Source organism: Brassica napus, chromosome C2 (assembly GCF_020379485.1).
Source record: "Brassica napus cultivar Da-Ae chromosome C2, Da-Ae, whole genome shotgun sequence".
Taxonomy (NCBI): domain Eukaryota; kingdom Viridiplantae; phylum Streptophyta; class Magnoliopsida; order Brassicales; family Brassicaceae; genus Brassica; species Brassica napus.
In genome coordinates, this window is record NC_063445.1 from 11,336,146 (window position 1) to 11,351,530 (window position 15,385).

Sequence of the window (15,385 nt, forward strand, 5' to 3'; positions counted from 1 at the left end):
CATGTTTTGTCGTTACAAGAGAGGTTGGTGATGAAGATGGTACTGAGAATGATGCAAATGATAATGACGTTTTTGGTGGTGTGCTCACTTATCACCAAGACATTGAGATGCATGAGAATGGCAACGGAAAAGATGGCAATGATTTTGAAGATACAGAAGTAAGACCAGCAGCTAACTATGAGCCATGGGATGATGGTGTGGATATGGTTCTAGGTCAAGAATTTACCACCAAGGAGACAGCAAAAGTTCATATTCAGAAAGCTTCACATCAGAAATGTTTTGACTTTGATATAAAGAAGTCGGATACTAAGAGATTTGTGATTAAATGTCGAGGAGCCAAAGAAGGTTGCAAGTGGTTTGTACGAGTTGCAAAGTTAGAGAATTAAGATCTCTGGACGGTTAGAAGTTATATCAAGCAGCATACATGTTCTATTGTTACTACTAGAACAATGCGTGATAGAAGGAAAGGCACAAAACAAATCGTTGCATCTGTTTTGGCTCAAGATTATCCTGGTACATTTGACACACCAGTTCCCAAAGTTCTGATCGATTTGGTTCATCGCAAAGTTGGTGTGAAAGTATCATACACCGCCGCATGGAGAGGAAAAAGAGAAGCTGCTAATGAAGTGCGAGGGAGTCCAGAAGAGAGTTTTACTTTACTACACTGTTATATGCACATGCTGGAACAAACCAATATTGCCACAAGAACACTTGTAGAAGTGGATGAGCACCAAAGATTTAAGTATCTGTTTTTTGCACTTGGAGCTAGCGTAGAAGGGTTCCGTGCAATGAGGAAAGTCCTCATTGTGGATGCAACACACCTCAAGAATGTTTATGGTGGAGTTCTCTTTGTTGCGACAGCTCAAGATCCCGATCATCACCACTACCCAATTGCATTTGGTGTAGCAGATGGTGAGAATGATCAAAGCTGGATATGGTTTATGGAACTGTTGAAATTAGCGATAACTAGGCCTGAGACTTTTTAACCGGAACCGAATACCGAACCGGATCCGACCCGAAATGGACCGGTTTGGATCGGTTTCAGATAAGGCATATTTAACCGATGGGTAATGTTTATGAATATCCACGGGTACCGGATCGGTTCGGGTTTTTATCCGGATCCGATCGGGTACCCGTTTAAACCGAAATAATGTTTAAAAAACATGGATTTGCGCCTCATGGGTTTCGAACCCGGGTGGGAAAGTTGAAAGTACATCAACTTTTACCACTGCACCACTTCTATTTCATTGTAATTACTTTCAAGCTATACATATATACCCGATTTGGATTAAACTTTTTTTTAAAAAAATTAAAAATAAAAATAGAAAATATAAAATAAATAAAAATATTAGTTTCGGTTTAATAATTTAATACCCGGAACCGACCCGGAACCGACCGGAAACCGATCCGAAACCGAACCGAACTGTTCCAAGTACTCATTGGATACAATTTGTAAATAACCGAATATCCGGACCCGAACGGGTCTTACCCGGAACCGATCCGAATACCCGAAATCCCAGGCCTAGCGATAACTGATGTCCCCGGATTGGTGTTTCTTTCAGATAGAAACATAAGCTTAATCAAGGCAGTACGTCTAGTGTTCCCTGAGGCCGAACATGGGTATTGTATATGGCATTTATCTCAGAATGTTAAAGGCCACGTCCATAACAACAAAGATACTTGTGCGTTCAAGTTTAGAGAATGTGCACATGCTTATACAGTGGCTGAGTTCCAGTACCTTTATCATGCTTTTCGCAGGAAGTATCCAAGTGCAGCGGCGTATCTTGACAAAAGTGTTGAAGAGAAGAAATGGGCTAGATGTTACTTTAAAGGAGATAGATACAATGTCGACACCACCAATTCAGTAGAATCTTTTAATGGTGTTATTAGGGGAGCGAGAATGTACACCTTACTGCCAATGTTTGATGTAATCATTGCAAAAATGGCTGAATGGTTTAACAAGTATAGGAAGAAGGCAGCTGAAGTACCATACAACCTGAAGCTTGTGCCTATTGTGGAAGAGGAAATGTCTAAAAGATGTGTTGAAGGAGGGTTTCTCACAGTTAAAGAGTTAAACAGCTTCCATCTTGAGTACAGTGTGCAAGGTACTGACGGGAAGGTTTATACCGTTGATATGGCTATGTACACTTGTAGCTGTGAGCAATTTGATAAAGACAAATACCCATGTGTGCATGCAGTCGCGGCTGCCACATTCATGACACATAAAGCAGGAAAGGAACTCCATCTATCTGAGTATTGTTCTAAGTACTATTTGGTAGAGCAATGGGCTTTGGCTTATCACAGGACAATATATCCTGTTCCTCATATATCTGATTGGGTTATACCAGAAGAAGTTAGAGCAAAGAAAATACTTCCTCCGGATTTTGAAGTCAAGAAAGGAAAACCACAACAAACAAGGTTTCCATCAGTAGGAGAATCTCGTGGAAGAGGAAAAAGAGGCAAAGGGAGTGGTAGAGGGAGTGGCAGAGGCACGGGCAGAGCCAGAGGAGAAGGTCTTGCAGCATATTTTGAATGTGGAAGTGGTTCGGGTTCAGGTATTTGATTGTTGAAATTTATTATTATGTCTTATTTGGACTACTAGGATGTACTGGTATTATTATGTGTTATTTGGACTACTAGGATGTACTGGTATTATTATGTGTTATTTGAACTACTGAGAATTACTGGTGTTATTATGTGTTATTTGGACTACTGAGAATTACTTGTATTATTATGTGTTATTTGGACTACTGAGAATTACTTGTATTATTATGTGTTATTTGAACTACTGAGAATTACTGGTGTTATTATGTGTTATTTGGACTACTGAGAATTACTTGTATTATTATGTGTTATTTAAACCATTATATATAGTCCATGTATATGAGAATTACGTAGATTCAGACTATTTTCGATGATTATTTTCAATGCATAGACCGTGTATATGATAACTACGTAGATTCAAACTATTTTTGATGCTTGTTTTCAATAGTTTAAGAAAAGCTTATCAGTTTCTCAAAAAACTTCCTTAACTTTCAATGTTAGTGTGTGAATGGTTCAAGTAGAGTAAGGAGCATCAAACAAAGTACGTTTTTCTGGTAAATTATTTATGTAAATGTCCTTCTTAATGATAGTTATGGCGTAAAATCATTGGTTTTACTACGAAATCTTCCATTGTGTGATAGTTTAACTAGATAAACGTCAAAATTGCCAAAGTATTACTATGTGGATAGTAGTATTACTGATACCTTGAAGATTACCGTGTATTACTAAGTGTTAAAATAATAATAAATATAAATATGGCGGCTGCACGTTTTACATGTGTTTACTTTTTTAAATATTAAATATTTTGGCATTTTACATGTGTTTTCCGTTTTTGCTATTTTTTGGCATTTTACATGTTTACATATTTTGGTTTGGTCTCAATAATCTCCCATTAAATCCAGTTATCCAACTAATTCATTTTTGGCCATAGTAACATCTGTAAATATAGTTTTCCAAACCTGTCTTTTGCAACATACCAACATTCAAAAGCATTATAAGTAACATCCAAACATAAAGCATTCTCCTACCAATTTTTAAACATCCAAAATACTTAAATTAACATCTTAAATACATAAGGCTTCTCCTAGGCTAAGCCTTTGTTTTAGGCTTCTTCCCCCTCGTGAAAGGAGTCTGCACCACTGTGATGGTTCACACTTCCTCTTCCCTCTTCTCTTAGATGCATGTGGTGTGCAATCATTCTTCTTTGGTGCAGCATCAGCAATACTCCTCCTTGGTCTGCCCCTCCTCTTAGGAGTCGGTTTGCCAGACGTCATTGTCTTCTCCTTGCATCTATGCCTGATCCTAGGCCTCGTAGCTTCCTTGGTCCCATCCATCCTCTCCACAACTTTCTCACTAGTTTTTTCCTCTGCCTCCACAACTGTCTCACTAGTTTTTTCCTCTGCCTCCACAGCTTTCTCACTAGTTTTTTCCTCTAACTCCACAACTTCCTCAATAGCTTTTTCCTTGGCTTCCACCACCACTACTCTCCTCGCAGCCATTGCCTTAGTCCTACCACCAGATGGTGGTGTTGGAGTTTTATCTGCCTCAACCCGAGGTTCATTGATCGGAGACTCAAAACGAGGCACATTGATCGGAGACTCAAAACGAGGCTCACTGTTTGGAGACTCAGATGCTTCCACTTTCTCATCATCCTCACTATTCTCAATGCTTTCCTCATTGGTTGCAGCCTCTTTCCTTTCGTCATTTGCTTGATCCTCTTCAGCCTCAGCTGCCTCTACTTCCCTCCATAGTTCATCAGCCTGTACTCTACATCTCTCCTTCAGTTCGTTCAACTCTCGCTCACTATCATTTTCCTCATCAGTCTCGCTGTTTTCCTTATCTTTATCAACCTCTCCACTCTTCTCCTTCTCTTTGCCACTCTTCTCCTTCTCTTCTTCCTCAGCATCATCTTTTTCCTTCCCATCCCACTGTCCAAAATCCGTACCATCGCACTGTCCAAAATCCATGTCTTCACCACGATTCGGCTTCTCACTCACCTTATTCTCGATAGATGTTAGCCTTTTTTCTATTTTTTTAGCCCTGCATCTCAACAGCCGCTGGTTCTTTTCAATTCCACCCAGCCTCAAATCAACAGCCTCCAGCTTTGTCTCCACCGTAAAGTTAAGTCCAACAAATGCTTCTCCCATGAAATCCAAAAGCCTATTTTCCAGACCTTGCAAGCTCGAATCAGAGGATGATGCTTCTGCAAACGTCACCTTTTCTTTGTCCTTCTTTTTTGTAAACACTCGTGCAGCTTGATCTAAATCATACAGCTCTTCCCACCAAATACTCTTCTGCTTCACAGTTAACCAATGGTTCCAAGTCTCGCTTGGGCTGCCCTGACGGTCATACTCTCGTTCCAAGTCAATGATACGAGCCAACAACATTTCCTCACCAATATTTGGTTCCAACACACTGTGAATAGTCTGAAAAAAAAATAACACTAATTAAATTTTATGTTCTACTAGCTTCTACTATAACTGTAAACATGTACCTTTGTGTCTCCAAGCGCTCGGTATATGTCTTCCAAAGGATAGCCCCTCATACTGGTCTTTGTAAACCGGCTCTTGCACATCCTTGGACAGTCCGCACAAGGATTCTTTTGATAGATTCTAAACTCTTTCCCCAGAGCAGGAATACACTCAAAAGCCAGAATCTATAGAATCCAGTGTCACATACATGTCAGATTTTCAATTACTTAACAACTAAAACTTTTACTAAATTATATGCTTACCTCTAAGGGGACTATGAAACCAGGAAAGGAGACTGCATCTTTTGTCACTTCTCCCTTTAATTGGTTCATCACACGCTTAATCTCCCTTATTGAATCTTCAAATGTTAGACGACCCCAGGGAAATGTTTTGCAAGCATCCAAATCATCCACCATCCTCAATATGAAGGAGTCTAAATTTCCCTCATACCTTGGCTTTCCTCTGATAACAGTACCAAGGAAAAACAAGACAACCATCTTCAATTTATCTGGACAATCCGGCATAGACAACAGCTTCTGCTTCACATCAGTGATGGTGATCTTCTCTATGTCATGGAAGTAGTAATTCACGAACTCATGACCCCCGATCTTCTTATATTTTCTCGGATACTCAGTGCAGTCTAAGCCAGAGATGAGGGCGTGCTCCCTCATAGAATAGCGGATGGGTACACCATTAACCGCAAACCATGCAACATCATCTTCTGGAGTACAAATGGTGTGCAGGAGTAACATCCACATCCCTTGGAGCTTCAAGTTTGGTTCCTCTGGCGTGTGAAAGAAATGTCGAAACTGGGAATGGCTCGTGAACCATTCGGCCTGATCCTTCTTAAGCGTCTCCTTGATGACTTTTACTGTCGCGCTCACATAGCACTTGGTTTGTATCTTGCAAATCTTCGTGAACTCACTGCTTTTGAAGTATAACTCAAGGGATTGCGGTGGTTGCATTTCCTCCTGCAATGAAAATACATACAAGAAGTCTTAGTAATGCTAGTACTTAGTAATGCTAGTAATACAAGAAGTCTATTAGTACTACTAATTACAAGTCATCATTTCTCACTAACAGTAACAATGATACAAAATATATACCTCACTTTCGGATTCATCTGAGATTGAGCGCGATTGGTAACTCGGTTCTCTCTCTGGCGTACTCTTCTTACTCATCTGAAAATACATATATACATGTTAGTAATGCTAGTAATGCTAGTAATACAAGAAGTCTAGTAATGCTAGTACTACAAGAAGTCTAGTAATGCAGTTACAATGAATACAAAATATATACCTCACTTTCAGACCCCTCCCTTTCGGACTCATCTGTGACTGAGAGCGATATGTGACTCGGTTCTCTCTCTTGCGTACTCTTCTTACTATTCTTACTCTTCTTACTCCCCTCAGGAATTACTGGTGTTTTTGCAATTGGGGTCGTTCTCGGCCTAAGAGATAGACGACGCCTTTCATTGGGGACTCCCTTATTCTTTGCCACCTTTTTATTTCCCTTCATAACTTTCCTGTACAAGACATTACAACACTTAATCACTCTAAATGCAAACCGCAAACAACAACACAACATCAATTAACTCCCATTAAAACCAAACATATCCGATTCATATATATTTTATCCCTAATTTATAGTCTCGGGTTTAAAAAGCATCTTACCAATTCAACTTATTCAGTAAAAAAACATATGAAAATCGCACAATTTCATCTAAAATAGGAGTCTAAAATCAATCCCCAAAATAGTTTCTATCATAACATATTCATAACATAAATCACACAATTTCACCATGTCTCTCCCAATTTCATACCACAAACTAGCACAATACTTTAGTTTCGTCTATTGATAATTTTTCCCAATTTTCCCAATTTTTTTAACCTAAAATACATATCACAGAGAATCAACCACAATAAATCACTTACAAATACGCATGAAGTCAATTCAGAGATGGGCGAACTCGATTATCACAGAGAAAGAAGAAGAAACGAAGAAAATGGAGGAGTCGGGGATTTTAGGGTTTGTCGCCGTTGAAGGCTCCTTTCTATCGCGAAAGAAATGTAGTTTTCCAGAGTTGAAAAAAATAAGGAGAGTTGAAGATACACAAAAACGATGACGTTTAGGTCTACCTGGGTCGGATCTGTTTGGTTTGCTTGGTCTGGGTCGAATCTTCGTAGCTGGATCCTGTAAATACTTCATATCTTTATTATATAACCGTAATTAACTACTTTTTCTATTTAAAAATAAATGAAAAATATAATATATTATAATAAAAGGTGAGAGGGGAATTTTTGTGAGGGGTATGGGGTATAGGGGTATATGGAGTTGAAGCCCGAGAAAAAAGGAATCAATCACACACGGTTGAGAAAGCAGCCAAGACAAGAGAAACGCTAAGCGAGATCGGTTTTCAATCTCTCTGAGAGTCAATGGCTGCGGCGGAGGCGATGATCGGCTTTCCGCAGGCGTATCTGGAGAGTAAAGAGGTGAAGGAGACTAGCTCGCTAGTAACCGAGCTGTGCCGTCACTTTTACACACAAGGTTGGGTGTCTGGAACAGGAGGTAGCATCACCATCAAGGTTCACGACGCTTCTATCCCTAAACCAGACCAGCTCATCGTCATGTCTCCTTCAGGTTTCCCCCTCCGTGAATTTGATAGGAAATGATTTTATTTGAACTTATAGTGTTCTTTGTTTGTACATTTGATTGAAATGCAAAAAAAGGTTTAAACTTGTTGTGGTGGGTGCTGATTCGAGTTTGTTATGTGGTGAAGGTGTTCAAAAGGAGAGGATGCAACCTGAGGATATGTACATCTTATCTCCTAATGGATCCGTTATATCTGCACCTTCTCCTAAGCCTTACCCTAATAAGCTCCCCAAGTGTACTGATTGTGCACCTCTTTTCATGAAGGTTTGCTTCTTCTTTTTTTCCCACCTTACAACTGCTTCTCTATTTGGGGTTTCTGTGTAATGAGCTTGGTATGTTGGTGAATGGTAATGGATATTTCTACTTATTCATGTATTAGTTTCTTTGCTCAGTGTGCATTTTTGTAAAAGTTATGGGTTTACTGCTTGTATGTTTCAACAAGGTGTATGTGGTTTGTTTTAATGCTATTTGCAGTTCTCAAGCAAGTAAAAAAATTCCATTTTTTTTTTATGACTTGCATAGTTTAAGTATCTCATTCTTTTGCCCTACCAAATGTTTCTTGCTATGTTGGTATGATTTTCCATTTCATTTTATATGTCTAATCTCTAGTAATAGTGAGATAGTTTGACTCTATTAAGAAGGTGCATAGGGTTGACTTTGTTATAGTTTCAAACGCCTGGTGATGAGCTCTTCTGAGGTACTATTTAACGTTGTGGTGCGTGCAGGCATATGAGATGCGAAATGCTGGAGCTGTTATTCATAGCCATGGCATGGAATCTTGTCTTGTGACAATGCTTAATCCACAAGCCAAAGAATTTCGTGTAAGCCTCAATTTTAGACAGTTCAAAAGTTCCTAAATATATATGTTCGTAATGTGTCTTCATATCTGACATATCGCAGATAACTCACATGGAGATGATAAAAGGAATTCAAGGTCACGGATACTATGATGAACTTGTTGTCCCAATCATAGAGAACACAGCTTATGAGAATGAACTCACAGATTCACTCACCAAAGCTGTATGTCTATATATATATATATATACTGAGGAAGCTTAAATATGAAACACAAGAATGATTTTTTCCCATATTCAGATAATAGCCTATCCAAAAGCCACAGCAGTGTTGGTACGCAATCATGGAGTTTACATTTGGGGTGATTCCTGGATCCATGCTAAGACTCAGGTTCCTGCAAGTCACTTCTGTTTTGTTATGTTTCATTCACATACATTTGCTATATAAAAACTTGTATGCTTGATTCCAGGCTGAATGTTACCATTATTTGTTTGATGCTGCCATCAAGCTTCATCAACTGGGTCTGGATGCTGCTAGTCCAGAACACGGGCCTATCCAAAGAGCCATACACTCACAAAACCAAACAGAATCAACTCGGGTATAAAGCCAATGGTGTCTATCGTCTTACATGTTACATCTTATAGTCAAGGATTCACAAAATCTAGTTTTAGTTATACTCTTTTTTTGGTTGCACAGAGATGCATTGTCCTAGACATTGAAGGGACAACAACACCCATAACATTCGTCACAGATGTTCTCTTTCCCTATGCTCGTGAAAACGTTGGGAAGCATTTGAATTTGATGTACGACACAGCAGAAACTCAAGAGGATATCAAGTTGTTGCGGTCTCAGGTAATGACGAATTTTCTTTATTGCTTTATCATCTCTTGTCATAAACAAGTGACCAAAGTTCATTTTTGGTGTATGTTGCAGGTTGAAGAAGACTTGAGACAAGGTGTAACCGGCGCTGTTCCTGTACCTCATGCTGATGAAGGAAAAGACGAGGTTATTGCAGCTATGGTCTCTAATGTAGAGGCAATGATAAAAGCCGATAGAAAGATCACTGCGTTAAAGGAATTACAAGTGAGGAAACAAAAAACAAGATTATGTTTTGTTTTGTTGATTTTGATAATATCTGATATGAGTTTCTGTATTGCAGGGTCACATATGGCGAACAGGTTTCCAATGTAACGAACTGAAGTCTGTCGTTTTCGAAGATGTAACAGACGCTTTAGAGAAATGGCATTCTTCAGGAACTAAGGTATGTTCATGTTAAGCTTTTAGGAGAAATGGTGTTTTTTGTTTTTGTTCACAGGTCTAATGTGGTGATGTGAATAGGTTTACATATATTCAAGTGGTAGTAGATTAGCGCAAAGGCTTCTCTTTGGGAACACAACCTATGGAGATCTGAGGAAGTATTTATCTGGCTTTTTCGACACTACAATCGGGTATATAAAAAAGAGTCCATCACGACCCTTTCAATAGAAGATGATGATCCAAAGTCTCATACGTTTCTTGGCTGCAGAAACAAGAAAGAGAGCAAGAGTTACAAGGAGATTACAGAAACATTGGGAGTGGATGATCCTTCAGAGATCCTTTTTGTAACGGATGTTTACCAAGAAGCTACAGCTGCAAAAGCCGCAGGTAATATAAACACATGCACAAAACATTCTAGATCCTATTTTTACTTGTGAAACTGATTTACAGATTCTGATGACTTTTTTTTTGCGGTTGTGAAAAGGTCTGGAGGCGATTATATCGATTCGACCTGGAAACGCTTCCCTACCAGAGAATCACGGGTTCAAGACTGTCACATCATTCTCACAAATCTAGAGATTTCTCTATTGTGTGTTTCCTATGGTGTTGTACTTGATATGATCACGGTTACCAAATAAATGGTCTTGATAATAAATCTATATGTAGAGCGTGACAAACTTCAACTCTGATTTATCGTGAGATCAGTAAAGTTTGGTTCATGCATTTGAGTTATGAAGTGGGCAAAACGCAACTACTGGGGCAACATTTCTATAATTAATAATATAAATATTATATTTTAAAAGAATAGAAAAGATAGAACAAAATAACTACATAACATTTAGGATAACAGGAATGTAATTCTTGCAGTTCCATTTAGGATAAACAAAACTATTAATTTACATTATATAGTAATAGTATCATAGAATGTGCATATTATTAAGTATATAATACATATCATTTTCAAAAGTGGCTATATCTTATGTGTTGGTTTATATCTGATTAGAGCGTCTGATTTTACGGCTATATCTGATTTTATGAAAATGATATGTACCAGAGATCTCTAAGACTATAAAACCATTAAACGGGCATCTGATTACTTGGGAATTAATCAGTACCCCACACATCACACGCGAGGAACTGAATGACAAAACTCACTGATTCTGCAGAGATGCTTTAGAGCTGATGCTACCGTTATAGCAAGATTCATAAGTTTCAAATAACAATAGTCGCGGGTAACAATTAGATATAATAGTTCAAAAAATAATATAGCTCTGAAACTTATGAGATAATCTCGCAGAGAACATATAACAAGACTCAGTTACAAAACTGGTTGTCTATATCTTTAGGTGGAACTATATCTACAATTTTTTTAAGTAGATAGTTCTTAAAATTAAGAGGGACACCAACTTTATAACGGTCTTTTGCAATGTCTTTCCTTTGTCTAACCTTTTTTTACATTTTTTGTTATTAATAAAGACTCTGACAAAAGAAAAACAAATGTAATGAGTAATAGTTGACTAGTATTTTTATATGGATATATATAACTGGATAAAGAGACAATAAGCCAAAAAGTATAGATTAGCATTCTTTGGTTATACATTAAAAGGAGAGATAAACTGTATTATATGAGTGACTATATGATAACAACTTGGTTTGATTTGCGGTGATAATATAAAAAAATAAGATGTAAGTTGTTTGGTCGCATATCTAAAAATTGTATATCCAAATATCGTAATTTTCAGATAATGCAAGTTTCCAAATATCGTAATTTTCAGATAATGCAAGTTGAAAAGGGTTAGCACCTTCAAAGTGGAGTTGCTTGTAACGTGAAGCAAAGATGATTCATTCGCCTTTTGCTTGGTTTTCAACTCTCATCATAACGGACTACTTATTTTGTCTTTTACTTTCTTTTACTCTTTCTCTCCACCTTTTATTTTATTTAAGTTTATTTTTCATTCAAAAACTTTCTTTTCCTTCCAAGACAAAAGACAAAGCAATAGAAGAACAGTATTAACATATAGCTATCTTTTTTATTTAAGAAAAAAACAAAAAAGATTATGGACAGAGGAGGAGAAAGTCCAAAGAATATGTAGTAAAAGACTAAACGTGCCTCCATGATTACTCCATCAAATTCAAAGTCATCACCACCGAAATGGTCTATACTACGTGTCGAACCTGATCATAGAAGTCTTTATTTCATATTGTCTCTTCGAAACTTTCTACTATTATTAGATATTACAATATTTTCATATATACTACTAGTCAAACTTCCGATGAATACTTATTGACAAAGATCATCCATTCTAGTCATGTTTTCTAATCGTAACCATCTAAACTTTGATAATTCTTTTTTTTGTTGCTGAAATTTTGACATAAAACAGTTTTGTAAGAATATTATTGTCGAATATTATTGTCTATATCATAAAGTTGAGCACAAACATGGATCTATTCTCTATATTCGATCTCGATACTCAGTGGCACACGTTGAACTACACTATCATATATGAGCACAATATAGTATAAAGGATATTTTCTTTAAAAAAAAACAATAAGTTCATGAATAAATCTTCCTTCCAATCATAAATTGCACTGAGTTATTGAGATTAAAAGTGAGCTTATAAACCGCATAAAATTTCTAGTCACTCCAGTACTAAGAACTTACATCTTAGTTAAATATATAGCCATAGGTAAACAAAATCAGAGAATGTATTTAACTTATTAGAGAATGCGAACACTCGTGGGTCGTCGTCAGGATTTATGGATTCCTGGGAGAAGTAACCGGAAAAAGAGGAAGAAGCAGTGGCTGAGAGTCTCTAGGAGTTGAAACTGGAGAAGGGTGAAGATAAAATCCTTTTTCCGCAATGGCTTTGTCTTCTTCAGATGAACTCCCTAAAGACAAAGGCGATGACTTGTTCAAGGGGTCATCGTTGCTTCTCAGTGGCGTAACAGGACTGTTTAGCCCTAGCTTTGGGAAATCTAGCATGCTTGGAGACAGAAGAACACTCTCTGGTGAGCTGTTCCTTGGAGAGAATCTTGGGCTTTGATGACCGTTGTGTCCGCTTGAGAACATCAACCTCTGGGAGTTTTGAAGCCTTAAAGTATTGATCATTAAATCATTCTTACCAAACGTGTTGTTGTTATTGTTTTGTCTTCTTTCGTAGAGTTTAAAACTGTTGGTTTTCTTGATGGGTGGGACTGAGAAACCTCCTTTGTTGTTCACCGGAGGAGGAGCTTTGTGGTGGTTTTCAGTGTTGGTATCGGTGGAGGAGCCGGTCAGCATCTGCACAACTTGTTTGAAAGTGGAAGTGTCTGCTTGAACAAATGTTGTTGGGTAAGGGTTTGAGAGATGTTGATGTTGGTCATGATGATGATGACGAGGAGATCTTGTCTGAGGCTGAAACCTAGGAGATGTGATTATGGCTGGGTAGTTTTGCATGATTTGTTCTGGTTTTGAACAGATGGATGATGTTGATGAGACCTCCATTAATGTTAAGCCTTTGTGTGTATATGAGGGGGGGGGGGGGGGGGGGGGGGGGAGAGAAGATTGATTGATTGAAAGACAATAAGAAGAAGAGTGGAAGTTGCCGATGTGAATAATGTGTAATGTTGTTTGGTTTTGTCGTGCGACGACAATTAAAAAGACTTTAAGGTGAGGTGTCATGGACCCATCTCTCTCTCTCTCTCCCTCTCCCTCCCTCCCTCCCTCCCTCTTAAAACTTTCTGTATTTCTTTCTGTGAAATTAAATTTTCTTTTTTGATAAAAAAAAAAATTCTTTTAGAGCATGGCATTATATCTAATGGGGGTTTTTTCTTTTGATAAAGGTTTTCTCTTTTGTTTTCCGGTAAAATATTACAAGTGGACCTGATTTTAGTTCAATTGGCATTGTTATTTTTGTGTGTGTTTACCTAAACAAAATATAAAAATTAATGTTATATATCAAAAAGCAGAATACTAGCAATGGAGAGGATGTCCACGTCGGTAATAAAAATCAGCCAATGGGGGTGCTTCTTTACTCCACGTCGATTGAATGCGGGCTGGACTTGGGTTTTAATTTTTTTTTTTGTGATCCGTGGAATGTGAGAGAAGCCCAGTTATCAAATACACACATAACCATAGCTCTTTGTCGTATCCTCTCATCTCATCGCCGTATCACAATTCTTCGCCATTTCATTTTCTTCAACGGATCAATCGACACCGTCTTCATGAGTCTGCAATTAATCCTCTGGAGATATCATTAATGGGGTCCCTTCGTCTTTCTCCCTCTGAGTTTCTTTATAAGATTTGCTTTTTCCTTAGATTTCTTACACACAAAACTCTCTTAAGCCATGAATTCCAACAGCAAATCTCCTGTTTCCGGCGATTTTACCGCTAAGAAATCAAACGGAAAAGATGTTGTCTCCTCCGGCGAGCCTGTCAAACAAGCTGTCCAAACCAGTGTCTCTCTCTCATTCACCCTCTCCGGTGATCTCAAGACGAAGAAACCAAACGGCAAGGCCGTCGTCTCTTCCGCCGCGCCGATCAGACGTACCGATCATACCAGTTTCTTTTGTGTCAACGCTGACTCCGGCGATCTTATGCTGAAGAAAGCAAACGGCAAGGCCGTTGACTCCTCCGCTGAGACGACCAAACATCGCGGTGGATCTGGTGTCTCCTCCGGCAAAGTTGATGACGTGCTGTTCTTCAAAGATGTCAAGCTCGGACCACGAGAAGGCGAGCTAAGGTTTCATCTGATCCATTACTGGGAGGCTCGGAACGCATTCTCGAAGACACTTATTGGTCTGGAGATGCTTCTAATTGACAAACATGTATATTCCTACATACTTGATTTTTCTTTATCGGTTTTGTTTGGTCGATGAGGTAATTAACATTTGTTTTTTTTTTTTTTTAATCAACATGGTACTGTGCTCCAAGGATTCATCCCACCGAGAAGGATTGACACCTATTTGCCACATATGATTGCTGGTTCCATCTACAGGCTTAATAGATTTTATGGATCTAAAAGCAAGAATGTGTTCCGTGTTGCTGATCCAGACGTGACCATATCTTTCACATGTAATTCTGTTCTTTCTCCTCTAGAGAACAGTCCGGTTCAGTTTCCTGAAGATCGGTTCCGCTTCTATGGGCATGAAGAGTTTGAAGCGGTATGTGACCTCAGGGGGGCTGTTTATGGTGAGTTCTCACTTGATTTTGTGTTTGATACTGATTTAGGTTTGTATCATGTTATTTTTCAAACTTAATTGTTTTAGTTTGGTTCATACTTCATGGTTCACGTTTGTTTTGTATACCGAGTATTAAGTTTTAATTTTCTTCTTGCAGATTTTGTTGGTCACATTAAACTGGTGAATGAGCAAGTTCTGAATGACGGTATTGTGCTTGATGAAGGTGATAAAGCTTCTACTCGGCGTGTTTTGGTTCATGTCCAAACGCATGAGTAAGTTGTTTTCAATTTTTTAGTTTTTCTCTAAACCGCAAGCATTGTATCTACCAAAAGTTTGCTTTCATGTCTTTCTGTTTGTTGCAGTGGTCCTGTGATGAAGCTTAATCTATGGGACAAGGCTGCCACTGATTTCTATGAGAAGTTCAAGGCGCATGGAAACACTCAGAGTGTAATTCTGTTGACCACTGTCAACCCGAAATGATTTGGAGGTTAGTAATACCAATACAA

General features: G+C 38.3%; 4 protein-coding genes across 4 annotated transcripts; 2 read left to right on the forward strand and 2 right to left on the reverse strand.

The window, feature by feature from the left end:
• Nucleotides 1-449: 449 nt before the first annotated feature.
• Nucleotides 450-2,563, forward strand: LOC125582182. The gene is made up of 2 exons (XM_048748739.1): nucleotides 450-912; nucleotides 1,563-2,563. The coding sequence occupies exons 1-2, from the start codon at nucleotides 450-452 to the stop codon at nucleotides 2,561-2,563; spliced, it is 1,464 nt and encodes a 487-aa protein (XP_048604696.1).
• An 814-nt stretch (nucleotides 2,564-3,377) lies between these two features.
• LOC125581439 (uncharacterized protein At3g43530-like) lies at nucleotides 3,378-6,364 on the reverse strand. Its single transcript, XM_048746866.1, has 3 exons — nucleotides 5,279-6,364; nucleotides 5,039-5,200; nucleotides 3,378-4,970 (listed from the first exon to the last, which is right to left on the reverse strand). The coding sequence occupies exons 1-3, from the start codon at nucleotides 5,978-5,980 to the stop codon at nucleotides 3,609-3,611; spliced, it is 2,226 nt and encodes a 741-aa protein (XP_048602823.1). The 5' UTR covers nucleotides 5,981-6,364; the 3' UTR covers nucleotides 3,378-3,608.
• Nucleotides 6,365-7,321: 957 nt separating this feature from the next.
• Nucleotides 7,322-10,442, forward strand: LOC106380953 (probable bifunctional methylthioribulose-1-phosphate dehydratase/enolase-phosphatase E1). The gene is made up of 12 exons (XM_013820804.3): nucleotides 7,322-7,655; nucleotides 7,795-7,931; nucleotides 8,393-8,488; nucleotides 8,568-8,687; nucleotides 8,763-8,852; nucleotides 8,932-9,060; nucleotides 9,159-9,314; nucleotides 9,396-9,545; nucleotides 9,622-9,723; nucleotides 9,801-9,910; nucleotides 9,988-10,106; nucleotides 10,204-10,442. The coding sequence occupies exons 1-12, from the start codon at nucleotides 7,451-7,453 to the stop codon at nucleotides 10,293-10,295; spliced, it is 1,506 nt and encodes a 501-aa protein (XP_013676258.2). The 5' UTR covers nucleotides 7,322-7,450; the 3' UTR covers nucleotides 10,296-10,442.
• A 1,792-nt stretch (nucleotides 10,443-12,234) lies between these two features.
• On the reverse strand, nucleotides 12,235-13,603 carry LOC106379292 (VQ motif-containing protein 33). Its single transcript, XM_013819292.3, is given in 4 exon segments — nucleotides 12,235-13,331; nucleotides 13,334-13,369; nucleotides 13,372-13,426; nucleotides 13,574-13,603. Coding segments are annotated over 4 exon segments (978 nt in total). The 3' UTR covers nucleotides 12,235-12,474.
• Between the last annotated feature and the right edge of the window lie 1,782 nt (nucleotides 13,604-15,385).

Coding starts and splice junctions, on each gene's coding strand:
- LOC125582182 (XM_048748739.1), top strand. CDS start 450: ATGCGTGATAGAAGGAAAGGCACAAAACAAATCGTTGCATCTGTTTTG. Junction 913..1,562: donor TGCATTTGGTGTAGCAGATG/GTGAGAATGATC, acceptor TGTTTCTTTCAG/ATAGAAACATAAGCTTAATC.
- LOC125581439 (XM_048746866.1), bottom strand. CDS start 5,980: ATGCAACCACCGCAATCCCTTGAGTTATACTTCAAAAGCAGTGAGTTC. Junction 5,201..5,278: donor GTTTCATAGTCCCCTTAGAG/GTAAGCATATAA, acceptor TGGATTCTATAG/ATTCTGGCTTTTGAGTGTAT. Junction 4,971..5,038: donor GAGCGCTTGGAGACACAAAG/GTACATGTTTAC, acceptor TTTTTTTTTCAG/ACTATTCACAGTGTGTTGGA.
- LOC106380953 (XM_013820804.3), top strand. CDS start 7,451: ATGGCTGCGGCGGAGGCGATGATCGGCTTTCCGCAGGCGTATCTGGAG. Junction 7,656..7,794: donor CATCGTCATGTCTCCTTCAG/GTTTCCCCCTCC, acceptor TATGTGGTGAAG/GTGTTCAAAAGGAGAGGATG. Junction 10,107..10,203: donor TACAGCTGCAAAAGCCGCAG/GTAATATAAACA, acceptor GGTTGTGAAAAG/GTCTGGAGGCGATTATATCG.